Genomic DNA, 16,087 nt, shown 5'->3' on the forward strand with positions numbered 1-16,087 from the left:
ATATAGTAAACAACGTTGTATAAAATCTTAAACAGCGTTTTTACTGTGTACATAATATAAATGCCTACACTCTAAAAATCAAGGATTGAAAATAAATCCAGATCGGCTGTGAATAGTGACCATCCGAATATCAGATTTAGTTAATAAATCCAACATTCGGCTGGTCACTATCCACAGCCGATCTGGATTTATTCTAAATCTTTGATTTTTAGAGTGTAGAGATCGACATACTAGATGCATTTGATTTTTCATTAACTTTATTTTTAAACTATACATGACATGTTTATTCCATAAAATATAATTGAGCGTGGCCTATGACGTCAATCAGTAGCGGACCGTGACCCCGAGGAGACAAAGCATTGGGGGGGGGGGGGGGCACAGCATTGTTCACAAACAATACAGTGCTCCCCCCCCCCAATGCTTTGTCTCCTCAATGCTGTGCCCCCCCCCCCCCCCAATGCTTTGTCTCCTCCGGGTCACGGTCCGCCACTGACGTCAATGAAAAATGCCCAAAGATGCAGGTGGCACCCATCGGATTCTTGAATTCGACACCCTACACTACAACTTCCAGCAAACAAATGCATACGTACCTAATAACCTGATGGACACACAGTAAAAAACGCTGTTTAAGATTTTATACAACGCTGTTTACTATATGGACCTTACAGTAGTTGTTTAACCGTTTAAACAATCATGTTTAATTTATTGAAGATTAGATATTGAAAATTAAACTTGGTTGCTTAAGATTTAAACACTTGTTTAAACTGTTTAAACAATTACTGTAAGGTTCATATAGTAAACAGTGTTGTATAATTTTTTTTTTACCGTGCATATTGTGGTTCAACTTGACTATCAAATTCAAATTCAAATTTCCGCAATAATACACACACACCCAGACACATGACCGAAGGGGAGAGAGAGAGAGAGGCATATCCCGGGAGGCATACCAGCACCCCCTGTGAAAAAACCCATAACAATCGTTCCCAGGTTATCATTGCAACGTCTTTGACTATTGGGGTTATGCACACGCGCATTTAAAGCTTCTATGGGATTCATTACGGGGATTCCCCAACAAATTTCCCATCTACAGTTTGTTTATATGATCAGGACGCCATTAAAACTGAAACCACGGAAGGAGATTAGAAAACAGCAACCCAGGAGGTAATTTTAATTTAAATTTCTTTCATTGAATACAAATTAAGTTCTCGCTTTTAATTTCAAAAGTCGGTGTGGAAGAGATTGGCCAAGTGAAACACCTGAATTCCACGTCAGAAGTGTGAATCGACGGAGCATTTCCGGAAAAGCGGTAATAACTAACATTATACTTCATAGATGAAATGTAATGGAAAAGTAACGTTAAAAGGTTACAACTGTGTAGAATTACTGAGCTAACGTTAGACGCATTCTTGTCGGAAATTATTACCGATCAACCAAGTTCAGAAATACAGTTTCTGGAAGGTTGAGGGAGATAGAAAGATGATAATTGAGAGATTGGTTCGCCCGATAATTTTATTTATAATAATATGGAATGCAAGATAAAATTATGTATGGGTAGATCCTTTTGCTTGGGACAACAAATTACAAGATGTCCGTATAACAGGGGCCGGAATCGGGGGGGGGGGGGGGGGGGCTCGCCCACTTTATTTTCCAAAACCGTGTTCAAAAACGTAAAAATTACCATATGATTGCGATTTTTTTGCATGGTCAGCCCCCCCCCCCTTCCGCTCAGCCGCCCCACTTTTAAAACCGTTCCGCGACTCTGTGTAACGTAGGGATTTCATTTCACAATGAAGTTCAACAGTCATGATCGGTTCAGATGTGGCTAAAATTGTGATGCGTCAATGTTAGGATGGTATTCTACGATACTGTTTGAATGAACAGATATATCTCATAACGGGGGGGGGGGGGGGGGGGTTAAAGGAAAAGGGTGATAAGCACTTGTGAAGAGAGAGGAGGGGTGAGAAAAGGGGAGAAGAAGTAAAAATTGCATGTGAACAAAGTATATATAACAATTATTAGAAAAACCCTAAAATGGAGAAAGAAGGAATACGGGCTGATATGCTGACAATGAGTTCGGCTGTATAAATGAATAAGGCAATCTTTCAGTATTGCATTTAATTGTGGGGAAACCAGTCATGTAATTGCGTTGTTTGCTCCTTAAGTAAACTTAATTCAATAATTTGATAGCTGCAGCTTAATGCATTGTATAAATCAATTTCGTGTAGAATCTCGCCAAATTATTGAATTTCATGATCTTTACCTATTAGCCACAGGTTATATCATATCATTTTTGTTATTTTGTATGGTTTACTCTACATGTTCTGTTTCTTTTTGTTGTCACTTTTTATTGTATATGGACCCAATGGAAGAACAGTATTATCATGTTCACAAAACTAAATATGGGCTATCATTCCATTGTGTATTTTTTTTATACTATACTAGAAACTGAATTTGGTGTTTATGGTATGGTCACGGTGTTCAGAGTTCCTCAATTTCTGTCCGAAACTTAGCAAAAGTGAATCCATTCTTAAATATAGTGAAGTGAGTTTGCTGATTACTAATTAAAGTCGTGTCCTACAGTTGTTATATACTCTATTTATTAGAACACGTCACCCAAAGAGCAAACTCAACTTATCGGTTAATTTACATACACCATGTACACGTCAAGATAATTATGTAGTCCTATATACAGGATTAAACTCCAGTTGCCATCTGGTGTTCCATTAAAGACTTCATATACATAAATCCAGCTAAAATCAAAGTTTTGGGGCTGCATAGATTTTGTGTATAATGTCATGGATGTGGTGTAAATTAATCTGTTTAGAATTCCTCAAGGGCAGAAGACAACATTTGCAGTACACATATAATTCGAAAGGTACATCATGCAGGTCATTTATTATTTGATCAAAATATAAATTGGGAGAATATTTGTTGCTGTGTTGGGCAATCATTTCCAGCATTTGAAAATTTGAGTGCCCATACAATGATATGCATGTTTTAAATTCAATTTCATATAATTTCATATATGACATGTTTTAGAATAAATTGTATATAAATAAATTGTGAATAAATATTGTTGTCAGGCAGCTGTTCGGAATCCATGTCTTGCATAACTTGTGAGTAAACTACCTTTTTTCTTCAATTTTCGTATTTAGCCATGCAAAGTAACCGCTCTTTCCCCCTCGGCAATAAAATTATTAATATAATTATTAATAAAATAATAAATTTTAATTCAATTTATTTGTATCATGCTTATATGAACTGGAATCGTTACATTATAATCCCATCGTCTCCACCCCAGACCCCTGTAATTATTTGCATTAAGGCCTACATCAACATGATCAAGGCGAAGGGAGAACAAACTACAAACTTTCATTGGTATTAGTGTGCGGTATATTGATAGTGTCAATATAATATTAAGGGTTATTGTGACAGATTTCTGAGATGAAGGCTCATATTTATGCATACCTAAAACACACATTTACCGACATTCACCGACACATCAAATTGTCCCGACGGGGCATTTACTTTTTCTTTTGTCATATCTGTCACCTTTGAACTGACACGTACGATTACAGAAGTTTCTATTCTACTCGGTATGAAAAGGGGAAAAAGTTAGTGATATCATTACAGTCTACTGTGTGAATCAATACATACTACGTACTACTGTTAGCCCTTTTTACAAAATTAAATTAATTTCTCTTCCAAAGAACAAACCAAAAAATAATTTCCACATTGTTTTGTTTTTTCCCCTAAAATAATAGACAAGTATGAGTGGAATTAAAGCTTGTCAGCAAAACATTAAGTAAGCCTCGAATTAATATTCATTTGTTTAGGCCACAGCATATTATTTCACAAGTTGCCTCGTTTACGCATAATTTTATCCCTATGAAGCATAGGGATAATTACACTTACAATATTTGGACAAATGATGTATACATGTAAACTAGTTGCTTTATATTAGAGATCAACTCATTTTATTTCATTAGATTTGTTCATAATTTATTATTTCTTGGTTAACAGCAGTAAAAGTTATAACAATCATCTAGATTACTAGAAGGGCAATTACATCATCCATCATTATGTCAAATAACTTAGGCCTAGGTTGTTCTTTGTTTAAGTGCCTTTTTTCAAAAGAGGAAGTGGCATTTTTTCCCTGTGCCCCCCCCCCCCACTTTCAAATTGACACGTACCTAATGGGATGGGAGTGGGTGGAGGAAAAAAATATTGAATGTTTTAATAATGTGACTTGTTCAATTCTGTGTGATACTCACATGTCACAAGTTTATTTTTCATTGTTTTACAAATAATTATTTCAAGGGGGAAAAATGTCAGTCTGATTTGTAGATTTGTGTCGACTTGACAAAAGATTACAGCATGTTGTAATTTTATACTAACAGATGAATAAAACTTATATCTTAAAGGGTTGTGTACAGAATGTTAATACGATCCAGGCACGTCTCATAGCAAATTTACACTAAAGGTTTAATAGTCATGGAAAACAATGGTTTTATGAGAGAATTGGAATGTAATAGCATTGTAGAAGTGCAATTTTCAAATGAAAAAAGAGAGGGGAAAAATAAAGAAATGGTTTTATTTCGAAATAAATCAGTGCGGTATATATACTAATGTGTAATTCAGCTCATACAAAAATCTTTTCAAATTGGTTGACTTTTCATAGTAGTAATTTAAAAATATCTAAGTATTATAAATTGAGTTGTCATAAGAAAACGTTAAGAAAAAATTTAGATGATATCTTTAATTTGAAGACCGGAATTATGTGTAGGCCTATACCTGTTACTAGTAAAAAGAAACTTTCAGGAAGAAAAAGGCGAGAATGGTGTATGCACTATATAGAGGGGAAACTCCAAAAAGTTATGTGATTATATATTTTTTCCTCAACCAAATGAATATTAATAGAGCTTGTAAAGGGCCTTCTGTTCACAAATTCATCTCTTTTTGCCTTATATCTTCATTATTAAAAACTTGTCTGTTGTTTATCATCAATCTTATTAGTGAGGATTTACTGATTCTTTTGAGATCGTCCCATTTTACCCCATATGTACAATTTTACCCTTCTTGATGTCCCATTGCACACCGGGGTGTCCTATGTTACCCCAAAATTAAGGGTTTCAAATAATCAATTACACAAAATAGAATATTGTAGGGGTGGCAATACATACTTCATTATATAATTCAGTATCTATAGTATATACATTATGATCATGGCCTAGCTTGACCAAAAAAAAAATACAAGGAATCTCTCCTGATTATGCGAAAATGTTCCATTTCTCCCCGGTCTCCCCTGTATTAAGTTTTTTTTCTTTGTCTAGCTCGATTGACTATATCATATCACCCATTACTAAGTTTTTAAAAATTCAATTTTTTTGTTAATCTTTAAATGACATAACAGGCAAATTTCAAAATAACACACTAATAATCATACTTACCTCTGTTCCGGTTTCGGACAATTACGAAATAGAATAGCTTAATCCATGAGGATGTACGTATTCTCTTTCATCAGAGACATCTTCCAACTTGAAGATGACCTCTCCAGAGATTGGTCAGCGAGTTGTCCGAAGCTCCGAGTGGTCTTGGAGATATCAGGATGGCGGTGAAGGCCATCTAGGGACTGTGGTCAAGATGACCGACCAGGAAACCCCTCTTCATGGATGGACTAGGGTCCGGTGGGATAACGGTCTATGTAACAAATATCGGGTTGGGACAGGTCGAACTTACGACCTTCTGCTCTTTGACAGCGCACCAGCAGGTTCATATTTAATTTGTTTTACCTCGTTCTCTCATTATGTTCATACAGGACTTTTGTTTCAAATATATATATGTCGAAATGCCTGAGAATGACGTGAAAATAATATTACTGGCAGAATGGACAAGTTGGGCAATGACATAACAGTTAAACCAATATATATATATATATATATATATATATATATATATATATATATATATATACAGTTGAGGCAAAAAACTTACATACACCCATGGAATGCAGTGAAATTTGTTCGCTTGCCAAACATTGTAAAATTTACTCTTATCTTCAGAAATATATATACTGCCATGACGAATTTGGTATAAAATGAAAGAGTATTATAGGCTCTTTCACATGGCGGGGATGCTGTTGGGATCAAATATATATCAGGTGGAATTTTCTTTAAAAAAAGTAATATTCATTCCAAATGTATTCTATTTTTAGTTATTTTATTTTCAAACATCATTCATAGAAATATACATATGTCAAATCTATGATTTATATTACATTTTCTATCATGATATATCACCACTGAACAAAACCGTGTAATCTGAAATGTTTGTGTTGAGAAGTAACCAGCACAAATATGAAATGTTTTTGTGAAGTTATTATTTTTAATTTGTCTAAAATATTAAGATTCTTGGGGGAAAAATTACACCTAAATATTTTCCAGTTCCTGGTGACAAAGCAAAGTGATGAAGGGGCATAACATACTCATTTGTTTGAAATCAAATTCCTCATGATAGCACAAATATTTTATAAGCTACAGTGAATTTTATGATGTTTTGCAAGTGTAAGCTTTTCTTTGAATTTCCTGGGTGTATGTAATTTTCTGCCTCAACTGTATAATCATTTGACAAAGATGATTAAAAGGCGGAGAACAGAATGAATACTCTACTCTAAATGTGAGGACTGATTGTTTCAGAATGCATTTTCTTTCAAACACTTATTTACGCTTATATTTGATAATTATGTTGTCATGTATTTTTTCCTAATGTTTGTATCCGATTTATCATTTCTATGTTCCTACCCAAATTTAGACAATTTATTATCGAATATCTACTCACATATTTTTACTCTGTTTTAATGCATATCTCACATGGAATACATGTAAACAATCCTATTTTTATTAGGCGCTGTCCATTCGAAGATTACATGTAGCAGCTGTAATGTGGATTCTATACACGGTATTAGATGGAAGTGTTGTGATCATAGCTGTACAGATGTCAACCTTTGCACCCCTTGTTATATGGCTGACAAACATGATTTGACGCATAGATTCATACGCTTCAACAGTCAGGATGAAACAGGGTTAGTCATTAAAGAAATATTGTAGTTTTGACGTATTTTTCCCTAAAAAATAAAACGTAGTTCTGTCTCATCGGAGATAACATAATGTAGGCCTAGTATATTTTTTGTATTTATTATGGTTGATATAATATATATGTATGTATGTATGTATGTATGTATATATATATTATACAGTGCGTCCCACAAAAAACGGAACCGAGATATATCGATGATTTATCATAACTTAATCATAAAAGCAATAGACAAATGACCTACCATTTTAAAGCTCAGAATCTCCTCTTTCATTTGAAATTACTTAGATTATTTCTCATTAACGCATGAGTGAGCAAAAACAATTTGAAGAGGGGATACCAAAAAGTCATTTGGCGGGCTGTATCTGGGTATCAAAAAGAAAACCACATTTATACAAAGTTCAATATCTGCTCTTTAATTTGATATCTCAATTACAGAAAATGGTCAAAAAATAAGAAAGTTCTGGTTATTTTGAAATAAGGCTTGAATTTCAATAATTTCATAATATGAAGAGGTTTTACAGGCTAACGTTCAAACTCACTCGACGCTCCGTTTTGTTGACGATCAGCCATGCATTAAGTCTTTTGTTATTATAACCATGCGATAGCTTCTGTGGGAAACCGGTGAAAACACGTTATTTAATGAAATTATGGAAATACAAGCATTGTTTCGAGGGACCATAACTTTTTACTTCTAGACCATTTTTTGTGATTAAGGTATCAAATAAAAGAGCAGATATTGAACTTTTTAGGCATGTGATTCTCTTTTTGAAATTCAGATACCCCCCGCCAAATGAGTTTTTGGTATCCTTTCTTCAAATTGTTTTTGCTCAATCATGCGTGAATGAGGAATAATCTAAGTGATATCAGCTGAAAGAAGAGATTCTGAGCTTTAAAATGGTAGGTCATTTGTCTATTGTATTTGTGAATAAGTTATGATAAATCATCGTTTAATCTCGGTTTCGTTTTTTCTGGGACGCACTGTATATATATATACATACATAATAGTTTAATGTGAGTCTATTTCATTCAAAGTTCTACTTTGACATAATGAGTCTCACTGGAACGGTATAGAAAGTGGATCAAGAAAGAAATACATTTTCAACACAAAGGGTATCCACAAGTGAAATATGCAGTAGCGTACGTGGGGGGTACAAGTGTTCAACCCTGACAGAAATAAAGACTTTTTTCTCTCTTTTTTTTGCTTGTCAATATTTTTTAGGTACGAAACGACGTAAAATTGGTGGTGAAGATCTTTTTTTTTTTGCTTGCCATTATTGATTTTTTCATTAAACTTGAACCCACCCTTTCTAAAATCCTGCGTACGCTTCTGGAAATATGTGTAGACCTACTTGTACATCAATACAGTAAAAGCGATGATTTGTTTTTATAAAACAAAGATAAACATACATCTTTACAAATATAACCTTGTTGCCTCTGAACGTCATTAAAAAAAATAAATTGTCATGTATTTTTCATGCACGCTTATTTGAATTAATCTAGAATCGTTGTTACATCTCGGTCCGAAGAAGAAAAAATAGTTTCAATGGGACTGTGCCCTGAAGCCCAGGTTAGCCGAGGGGAAGATTGGCAAGGAGAAGAAAATGGCAAGTTCAACTGTAATTTCTCCTTTCATATACACTTACATGTTTCTCGCATTTCTGTTCTATCTCTGCTCTCCTTCCCCCTTTTTCTTCTGCTAAACCTACTCTTACGACTTTTAGTTTTGCTTGTTAATTTGATGTGTGTTTGTTATAAATATTTTCATTGTATATATGATAACGCCAACTGTTTATATTAATTCTGATAATGCTTGGAAAAAACCCTTTATCCACCTATTTAGGAAAGTTTGCGTTAAATGCTTTAATTTCTTAACCATTGTGTCACTATACGCAGTTGATTATCATATATTCTTGTACTTGTTTTTTTTTTATATTCTGCAATTCAACCTTTGGCTGCGAATGAATTTTCAATAAACCATTACCATTACCATATTCAATTCAATTCAAATTCAATTTATTTTTAATAATCAGTAAAATATCATCAAATTGCACAATCATAATAAAGACGTATCATTGCAAGAAAAAGGAGGGCAACAAAAAGATAACTCTTGAAAATAACAAGCCTCCAAAATATGCAGTAATTAATACATGTACACATCTGTGTGAAGAAAAGGGGGAGAAAAAGCCAAATATACACACTCACACACAAACACAACTACCCTGACACATCATCGTTGTTAGTATCACACATAAAAGCACACCCGGCATTCCCGAACATCCATCGTCTTAGTTTACAATTCTTAACAAAAATAATTTGAGTTAAAAGGCATAAGTACTAATAATGATTTTTTTTTCAATTTGCATTTAAACGAAGAATCAGTTGAACATGAAAAAGGGCATGAATCATAGTTATTTTGAAAAAGATAGATAATATCAATATGAGCATATCTATACCTAACCGCGTGCATAAGTGAAGCAATCTTAAATTTATGAAAATAATAGACTGTCATTGTTTTTAATCTAAAAAAGATAATGGCCCTGATGGTGTCAGATATAATGGAGAATTAGTGCAAATGCGTAGTTTATGGAGACAATCAAGTTTAGTTATTCCAACATTGGCCCATGTTAAGTTGCAATATTGAATAGGTAGAATCAAAGAGCTATATAGCATTATAATTTTTTTTTTTTTTTTGGGGGGGGGGGTAATATGGATTTCAATTTACACAGTATTCCTACATTTTCAGATATTTTGTTACAAATATGTAAACGATGATTAGTAACAGTTGCTCTATCATCTAAAATCATACCTATAAATTTGACTATTTTAGGTACATCCAGAATTGTTGAACCCAGTCTTAATTTAATAGCAGATATATCATACGAAACGTTTGGTTTACACTAATACGTAAATTTGGTTTTGTCATAATTTATTATCAACTTATTGGCCCCAAACCAGTCTGTCGCTCCTTGTTTGTTTTGTTTAAAAGTTCATTAAAATTACTATGTGAAGAAATTATATTAGATGTTTGATTATTTCAAATCCATAGGTACACAGAAATAATAATCATCTGATAGGCCTATTTGCTCTCAACAATACTTTATATACAGTATATCATTTTATAAAGTAATTGAAATTAGGTTTGGAAGTTTAGCAACATCTTAATATTGTTCTTCGATCTTTGTCGGAAAATGAGAATGTTGGGAGGCAAACTTTGTACATCTTTCTTCCTTATATTCGTGATATGAATATTATCACCAGAATTATTGGTTAAAACTGTTAACTTTTTAGAACAGGTTAGAACTAAAAATAATGCTTTACCACGTGACTGTTGTATATTCTAACGGGGTAGCGATGGGCCGCAGAACGGTTTCGAAAGGGAGAGGGGACTGACCGTGCAAAATCTGATGGTTATTTCTTACGGTTTTGGAAAAAAAGTGGGGAGGCTGAAGCCCTCTCACCCCCCTCCCCCTGTTCCACTGGTCTCCTATGTATGTTCCAATCTGGACGCTGTTCTTTCCAGCGGGAAGGGTCAAAGGAGACATATTTTCGATAACTTACTGCATATAATATTACCCATGGAATAGTAAAATCCTAATAATTTCTTGATTCCGGTAAACTGATAATAACACAATTATGCAACATTAATATCACGCTGTTTTTTAAGCGGTAAAAACTTTTATTATTCACGAAATCCTAGATGGCCAAGGAGGAAATGTAATCGAAAGTTGCGCTATATCTGGCAGACCACGATCAGGTGTTTCTGTTAAGTGGATAGACACTGGGCAGACAACAACACATAGGGTAGGACACGACGGAAATGTTGATCTGAAATGCACCAAACCAGGACGTGGAATCGGTTTCTATTCATCACATCTACCAATTCTAGGTAGGTTCGAAGTGCTTTTGTTTCGGAAACAGCTTCAACAAGTATTTCTTCAAAATAATACTACATGATTGTACATCAAATTTTTTTCATACATCCTGTGAACATGTGACCCATTTCAAATCACACAGAATTTCAGTGCAGTATGGTAGAGGAGGTGTTCTGGACGAATTACTTGGAAAATACCCCCTAATTTTCTTACACCACCTCTTTGTTATTGTCTCAGTCTTCAAGGTGCAAATTTTCATTTTTAAATGGTTAATGGTATTAATCTGATCCAGGCAAAGAGCAGGGTGTGAAGGTTGGCGACCGTGTAGCAATGACCTTGGCAGCCGAGAGACTACAGGTCATTCAAGAGACAAACGGATGCAAGTGGTCGCCTAGGATGCAAAACGTGAGCTTTATCTACATTGATGTTGCATAGTGTATATACATTGACAAGAGTAGGTTTATCTAAACGATTGATCTATATTCACAATACACGATCTAAAATAAGACGATGACAGTTCTAGACTTGTATATTTCAGTATTAAACAATTTTCAAAAGATTGGAATTCTTGCGCTTAAGGGGGCACCCCAAGCAGAAAATAATCATATTTTAATAAATTCTAGAAAAATTCCCTTAGCAAAAAGCTAAAAATTTAATCAAAATCTGATAAAGAATAATCAAGCTATTGAAATCAAAGTTTAGCGAGATTTTTTTAAAAGTTATATGGATGTTGTCATTGATAGGCAATAGGTGCGATGGGGGTAAATATTGATGCTTTTTTTTTCTTATGCTATTACATGAAATCATTATGTTATATGTTATATGGGTTATACTATGAATCCTTCATAACTAAATAAGTTGCAGTGATTACATTACACGTTACACCAGTAGAAAAATATATTTTTACTTAAAAAAATATTTCTTGTCCCTTCTCATTCTTTTCCCTCTTACTCTTTCTCACGTGCTCTCTATATTTATTTAACTCGTACAGCTAATTACAAAGGTTGCCATGGTTACAAGCATCAATTCAGATGGAAATGTAGAGATCTCCTATCCAGGGAGAGATGACCACTTCATCTTGCATCCAGATGCGTTAAACAAGGTAGGCTCTATGACTTGGCATTTAAAAAGATGGCTTATACGGGTTTAGAGGGCACAATAAGATAGCACAAAATTGGCGGTGGAATTTGGAGTGCCAAGCCCACAAGGGTCGGTTTAAGGACCTTGCATATTTCTATTAAGCCAATTACTCTAAAAGCATTTAATGTTTGCATATTTGCTAATCAATGATGCAATATCCTACATGGTCAGCAACATCAAACACTGCAACATCCAACACCATGCTCAAAATCGTCAACAAGCTCTCAACCTTATTCTGAAGCTGGGTGGATAAATTACTAACTGGTTGTGAATGCCGGTATATGTCAGGTACTAACGATCCCCTGGAAAAGAAGCAAGGCTCTATGTGTGTGTCACCTTAACAGTCCCCCTGAAACTGCTGGCTATGCGATGTACCTGAGTGCAACCATTACGTCATATGATGTTTGGCAATGAGGCAAACACTTGCTTTTCTAAGACAAAACCTCCGCATACACTGAGCTTCAAGTCATTTCGTAAACCTTTCCGATTCAACCGACTGGAGAAGAACCTCATCCACAAATTAGACTGTTAGATGAAATGGTACAGAGGCGAGCTGTGATATGCAACCCTGAATCTTTACAATTTGACGTAAACAACGTGATGGAAGATCTAAATTGGTCCATCCTTCAAGAAGAGACAGGACATCCTACTGGGAATTAGAAGCACATCATCCATTTACTCAATCAGGCCCAAACAGTTGCATTCCTATCTACTACCATACTCAAGAACTGAAACAGAAAAAAAATGTGCCCCTTGAAGTTGTCGAAGTTACGTACAGGTCTTCCTAAATCGGTTAACGGTTGTTCGTCTTCCTGCATGTACAAACGTCATTATTGGGGTATAAATAGTCTTTAAATAAACTGTACATAGTTCATGAAAGAATGTAGACTGCAGTCGACACGGGAGTCGACAAGCCTTAAAGAGTTTGCCAACAAATCTTTAATAAGACAATCAATAAGCAAAACACAGACAAAAAAAAAGAAGAAGAAGAAAAAAACACTATAACTACATACACACACACTACATACACACACATCTCAAAGCATAATGCAATATCATAATTTTCCTGACACTAATTGAGATCAGTGGTGTAATTAGCCAGAAATTTTGAGGGGGCTAAATATGGTATATTGGGCAAGATCTTTATAAAGTTGTGAGCGAGCAACAATTTCGACATTTTGATTTGGATTTATACCCACCCCATCCCCTCTACCCCTTACACACATACCTTTTTCTTTTTTTCAGGTTCCAATGTTTGAAAAAGGAGACCGTGTAGGCGTCAAGACAGACAAAGAATACGTGAAAGGACTCCAGAAAAACAGCAACAATGGATGGGCAGATGGTATGGAAAACGTAAGTAATATATTATATTTTTGTTTTTTATACCATGAATCATAATGCATGCCTCGATCTTACCCCCCCCCCCTATCTCTCTCTTTCTTTCTCCTTCAAAACTTAGGCATCTACATGCCTGGTGGGTGTTTCATAAAGTTGTTCGTAAGTTACGAGCGACTTTAAGAACGCCTAGTGATCCTTTCTTGTGTTAAATGGTGTACACCAAAATGTTCATTGGCGATGGTTTAGCGCGTAAGAAATGATCACCAGTCGTTCTTAAAGTCGCTCTTAACTTACGAAAAGCTTTATGAAACGGCCCCTGGTCTCAATGTGGGATGATGAATATAAACTTGTAATAAACATTAGAGGTTGACTTTGTCAGTTTTATTACAAGATGTTCTTGAGCATGTTGATATCTTCATTCTCAGAATAGTCATTCAACATTGCGTTTTATCATTTATGCTCGTCTCCCAATGTTATACGCAGTAGCTGGTGTACTGGTGTTGGGTCACTTACCACGTCTTTCTAAAACATTAAAATGAAGAAGAAAAAAATGAACCATTTAATGTATCCCTTTGACATGTTTGACAGTGCCTGGACAAGGAAGGTACAGTTCTACTTGTTAATGAAAATTTTAACACGTGGATCCGCTTCGAGTCAGTGACGCCATCGGATAGCTGGTGGCATCCCTGTGCGCTAACCCTCGTGGAGAAGAAACCCCATCATGTGGGCTATGGAGCCAAGTCCACCCATATCAAATCGGGTAAGCTGAGTTTTTACCTTAATTGGGACCTTTCGCAAACCTCACGGACGCTAATATTAGGGTCCCCTAACGCAAAAGTTAACGCTTAATCATACACTTGATTTTTAAGATTGATTGTACATTATAGTCAATAGAATCAAACGTAGAAAACTGCTCTACAATCATTGCTAAGCTTTGTATTACAAAGGGGGGTTACAGGCCCTGCAGATCATGACATGGATAAGAAAGTGGTTTTTCAAAAAAATCGAGTACATATTGAGTGAGGAAAAAGTTACTGAATTAAGGCTTAGATATAGATATAGATCATTACAGTCCATCGAATCGATATTGCATTTAATGTGGATTATTGGTGGATCTCTGGCAATTGATTCCATGGGTCAAATCACCTCTCCAGCAGAAACCATTTCGCATGTGTTGATTATGTACACAGCATGTATACGTCTGAACAAGGAGTTACCTTGGTCTGAACACGTACCAGCCGAAATTTCTTTTGTTTACCCCCTACACAAACGATATGCCTCTAGCACACAATGTAATGGGCATTATGTTTTACTTTCCCCAGAAATGGGGATTAGATTCGAATTCTCGGGGGGACCACTTCCATTGATGAGTGGATACCAGGCACGACCATGCGGTTTCGAAAAGCACCCTAAACAAGGGAAGCAAGGCTTTTCCAGATTATGAAAATGCATCTCTTAACAAGTATTTAGCTTGTGAAACCCTACAAGTATTGAAAACATATCCTCCTTTTCAGTATTTTAAACATCGTTTTTGACACCCTTATAACGCTACATAGGCCTATACGTGACGTACTTGCCCACTCTATCCTTTTTTACGCGTGGTCGCGCCTGGTATCCACTCTTCAATGGAAGTGGGCCCCCCGGGCGGCGTCTCGAGCTCTGGGAGGAACCAAATGTGGCTTTGGAAAGTCGTCCTAAATCGGATATATCGCTGTTACCATAGTAGCAACCAGAATTTTGCACACGAAACGCAGATTGAATGTTTCCGTTCCAGATGCGAAACGAAAAAATAATCTCATGTCACACAATTTGCATTGCAGGACAGAGTTTTACGACCATGACGACGGGCCCAAATGTCTCTTCCAAAATCAACTACCGTCGCAAATAAGCGTTCGCGTTCGCGTTCTTATTATCATTTGATTCATTATTAAGCTTTTCGAGGGTATGACACAATGCGGCCTTAACTGATAGCTACTTGTTGGTGCCCGGTGCCTCAGTAGGCCTACAGCTTTCTGAGCACTAGACCGAATGAATGCAAATCAAGCTGCATAAGTAAAAGTTAAATAGCAAGATTTTCAATGTACGATGAAATTATTGGCCCCCTAAAAACAGTAATGTGTTCTGTAATTTGAGCAATGGAAACGCTGTTTATGTATACTGTATATGCAGCTGGATGTCTGAAATATACAGCAGCATTGCTGCTGTTGTTACCAAAGAATGTCGAATTTAAATAATTTGCCAAAGAGGTGGCCTATTCACTTGGTCTATAATCAGTCTGCGGTCGACTTCTCAGGTTGTCTTGGGTTCAACCAATTTCGTCGACTATCGATTTTAATTTCTGTTTGGTCTACATCACATTTTTTTTATTAATAGCCACTTATTCTTATTGTCATTTAGCATAATGCCTAGATGTTCTAATTTCATTTTAAATAAATTAGCACTTTGTAAAACAAAATTGTGAAACATACAGGGGCTGCTTATTTTAAAAGGTCTTAATCAGTAATAGTCAGGAAATCGAATTTGAAAATATGTGGTAAGCATCATACTATCATAATGGAATCATTATACTCAGAAAGAGGACACTTGCCCACCCCCCCCCCGAATAGAGACATTCCATATAAGAGAACCACTTTTAAAAAATG

At 35.5% G+C, this 16,087-nt stretch overlaps 1 protein-coding gene across 2 annotated transcripts in view; it reads left to right on the forward strand.

Moving 5' to 3' along the window:
* Positions 1–1,020: 1,020 nt before the first annotated feature.
* Positions 1,021–16,087, forward strand: part of LOC129276767 (ankyrin-2-like) — a 36,381-nt gene continuing 21,314 nt past the window's right edge. The window contains exons 1-9 of one of the 2 annotated variants that reach the window (XM_064109618.1): positions 1,021–1,161; positions 5,525–5,770; positions 6,904–7,081; positions 8,596–8,699; positions 10,793–10,981; positions 11,260–11,372; positions 11,959–12,069; positions 13,353–13,460; positions 14,034–14,205. In XM_064109618.1, coding sequence (XP_063965688.1) covers positions 5,545–5,770; positions 6,904–7,081; positions 8,596–8,699; positions 10,793–10,981; positions 11,260–11,372; positions 11,959–12,069; positions 13,353–13,460; positions 14,034–14,205 — 1,201 coding nt within the window. In that variant the 5' untranslated portion in view covers positions 1,021–1,161; positions 5,525–5,544. The remainder of the gene's footprint in view (positions 1,162–5,524; positions 5,771–6,903; positions 7,082–8,595; positions 8,700–10,792; positions 10,982–11,259; positions 11,373–11,958; positions 12,070–13,352; positions 13,461–14,033; positions 14,206–16,087) is intronic. The other variant, XM_064109619.1, reaches the window with a different exon arrangement.

The sequence above is a fragment of the Lytechinus pictus genome, chromosome 14 (genome assembly GCF_037042905.1).
Source record: "Lytechinus pictus isolate F3 Inbred chromosome 14, Lp3.0, whole genome shotgun sequence".
Taxonomy (NCBI): Eukaryota; Metazoa; Echinodermata; class Echinoidea; order Temnopleuroida; family Toxopneustidae; genus Lytechinus; species Lytechinus pictus.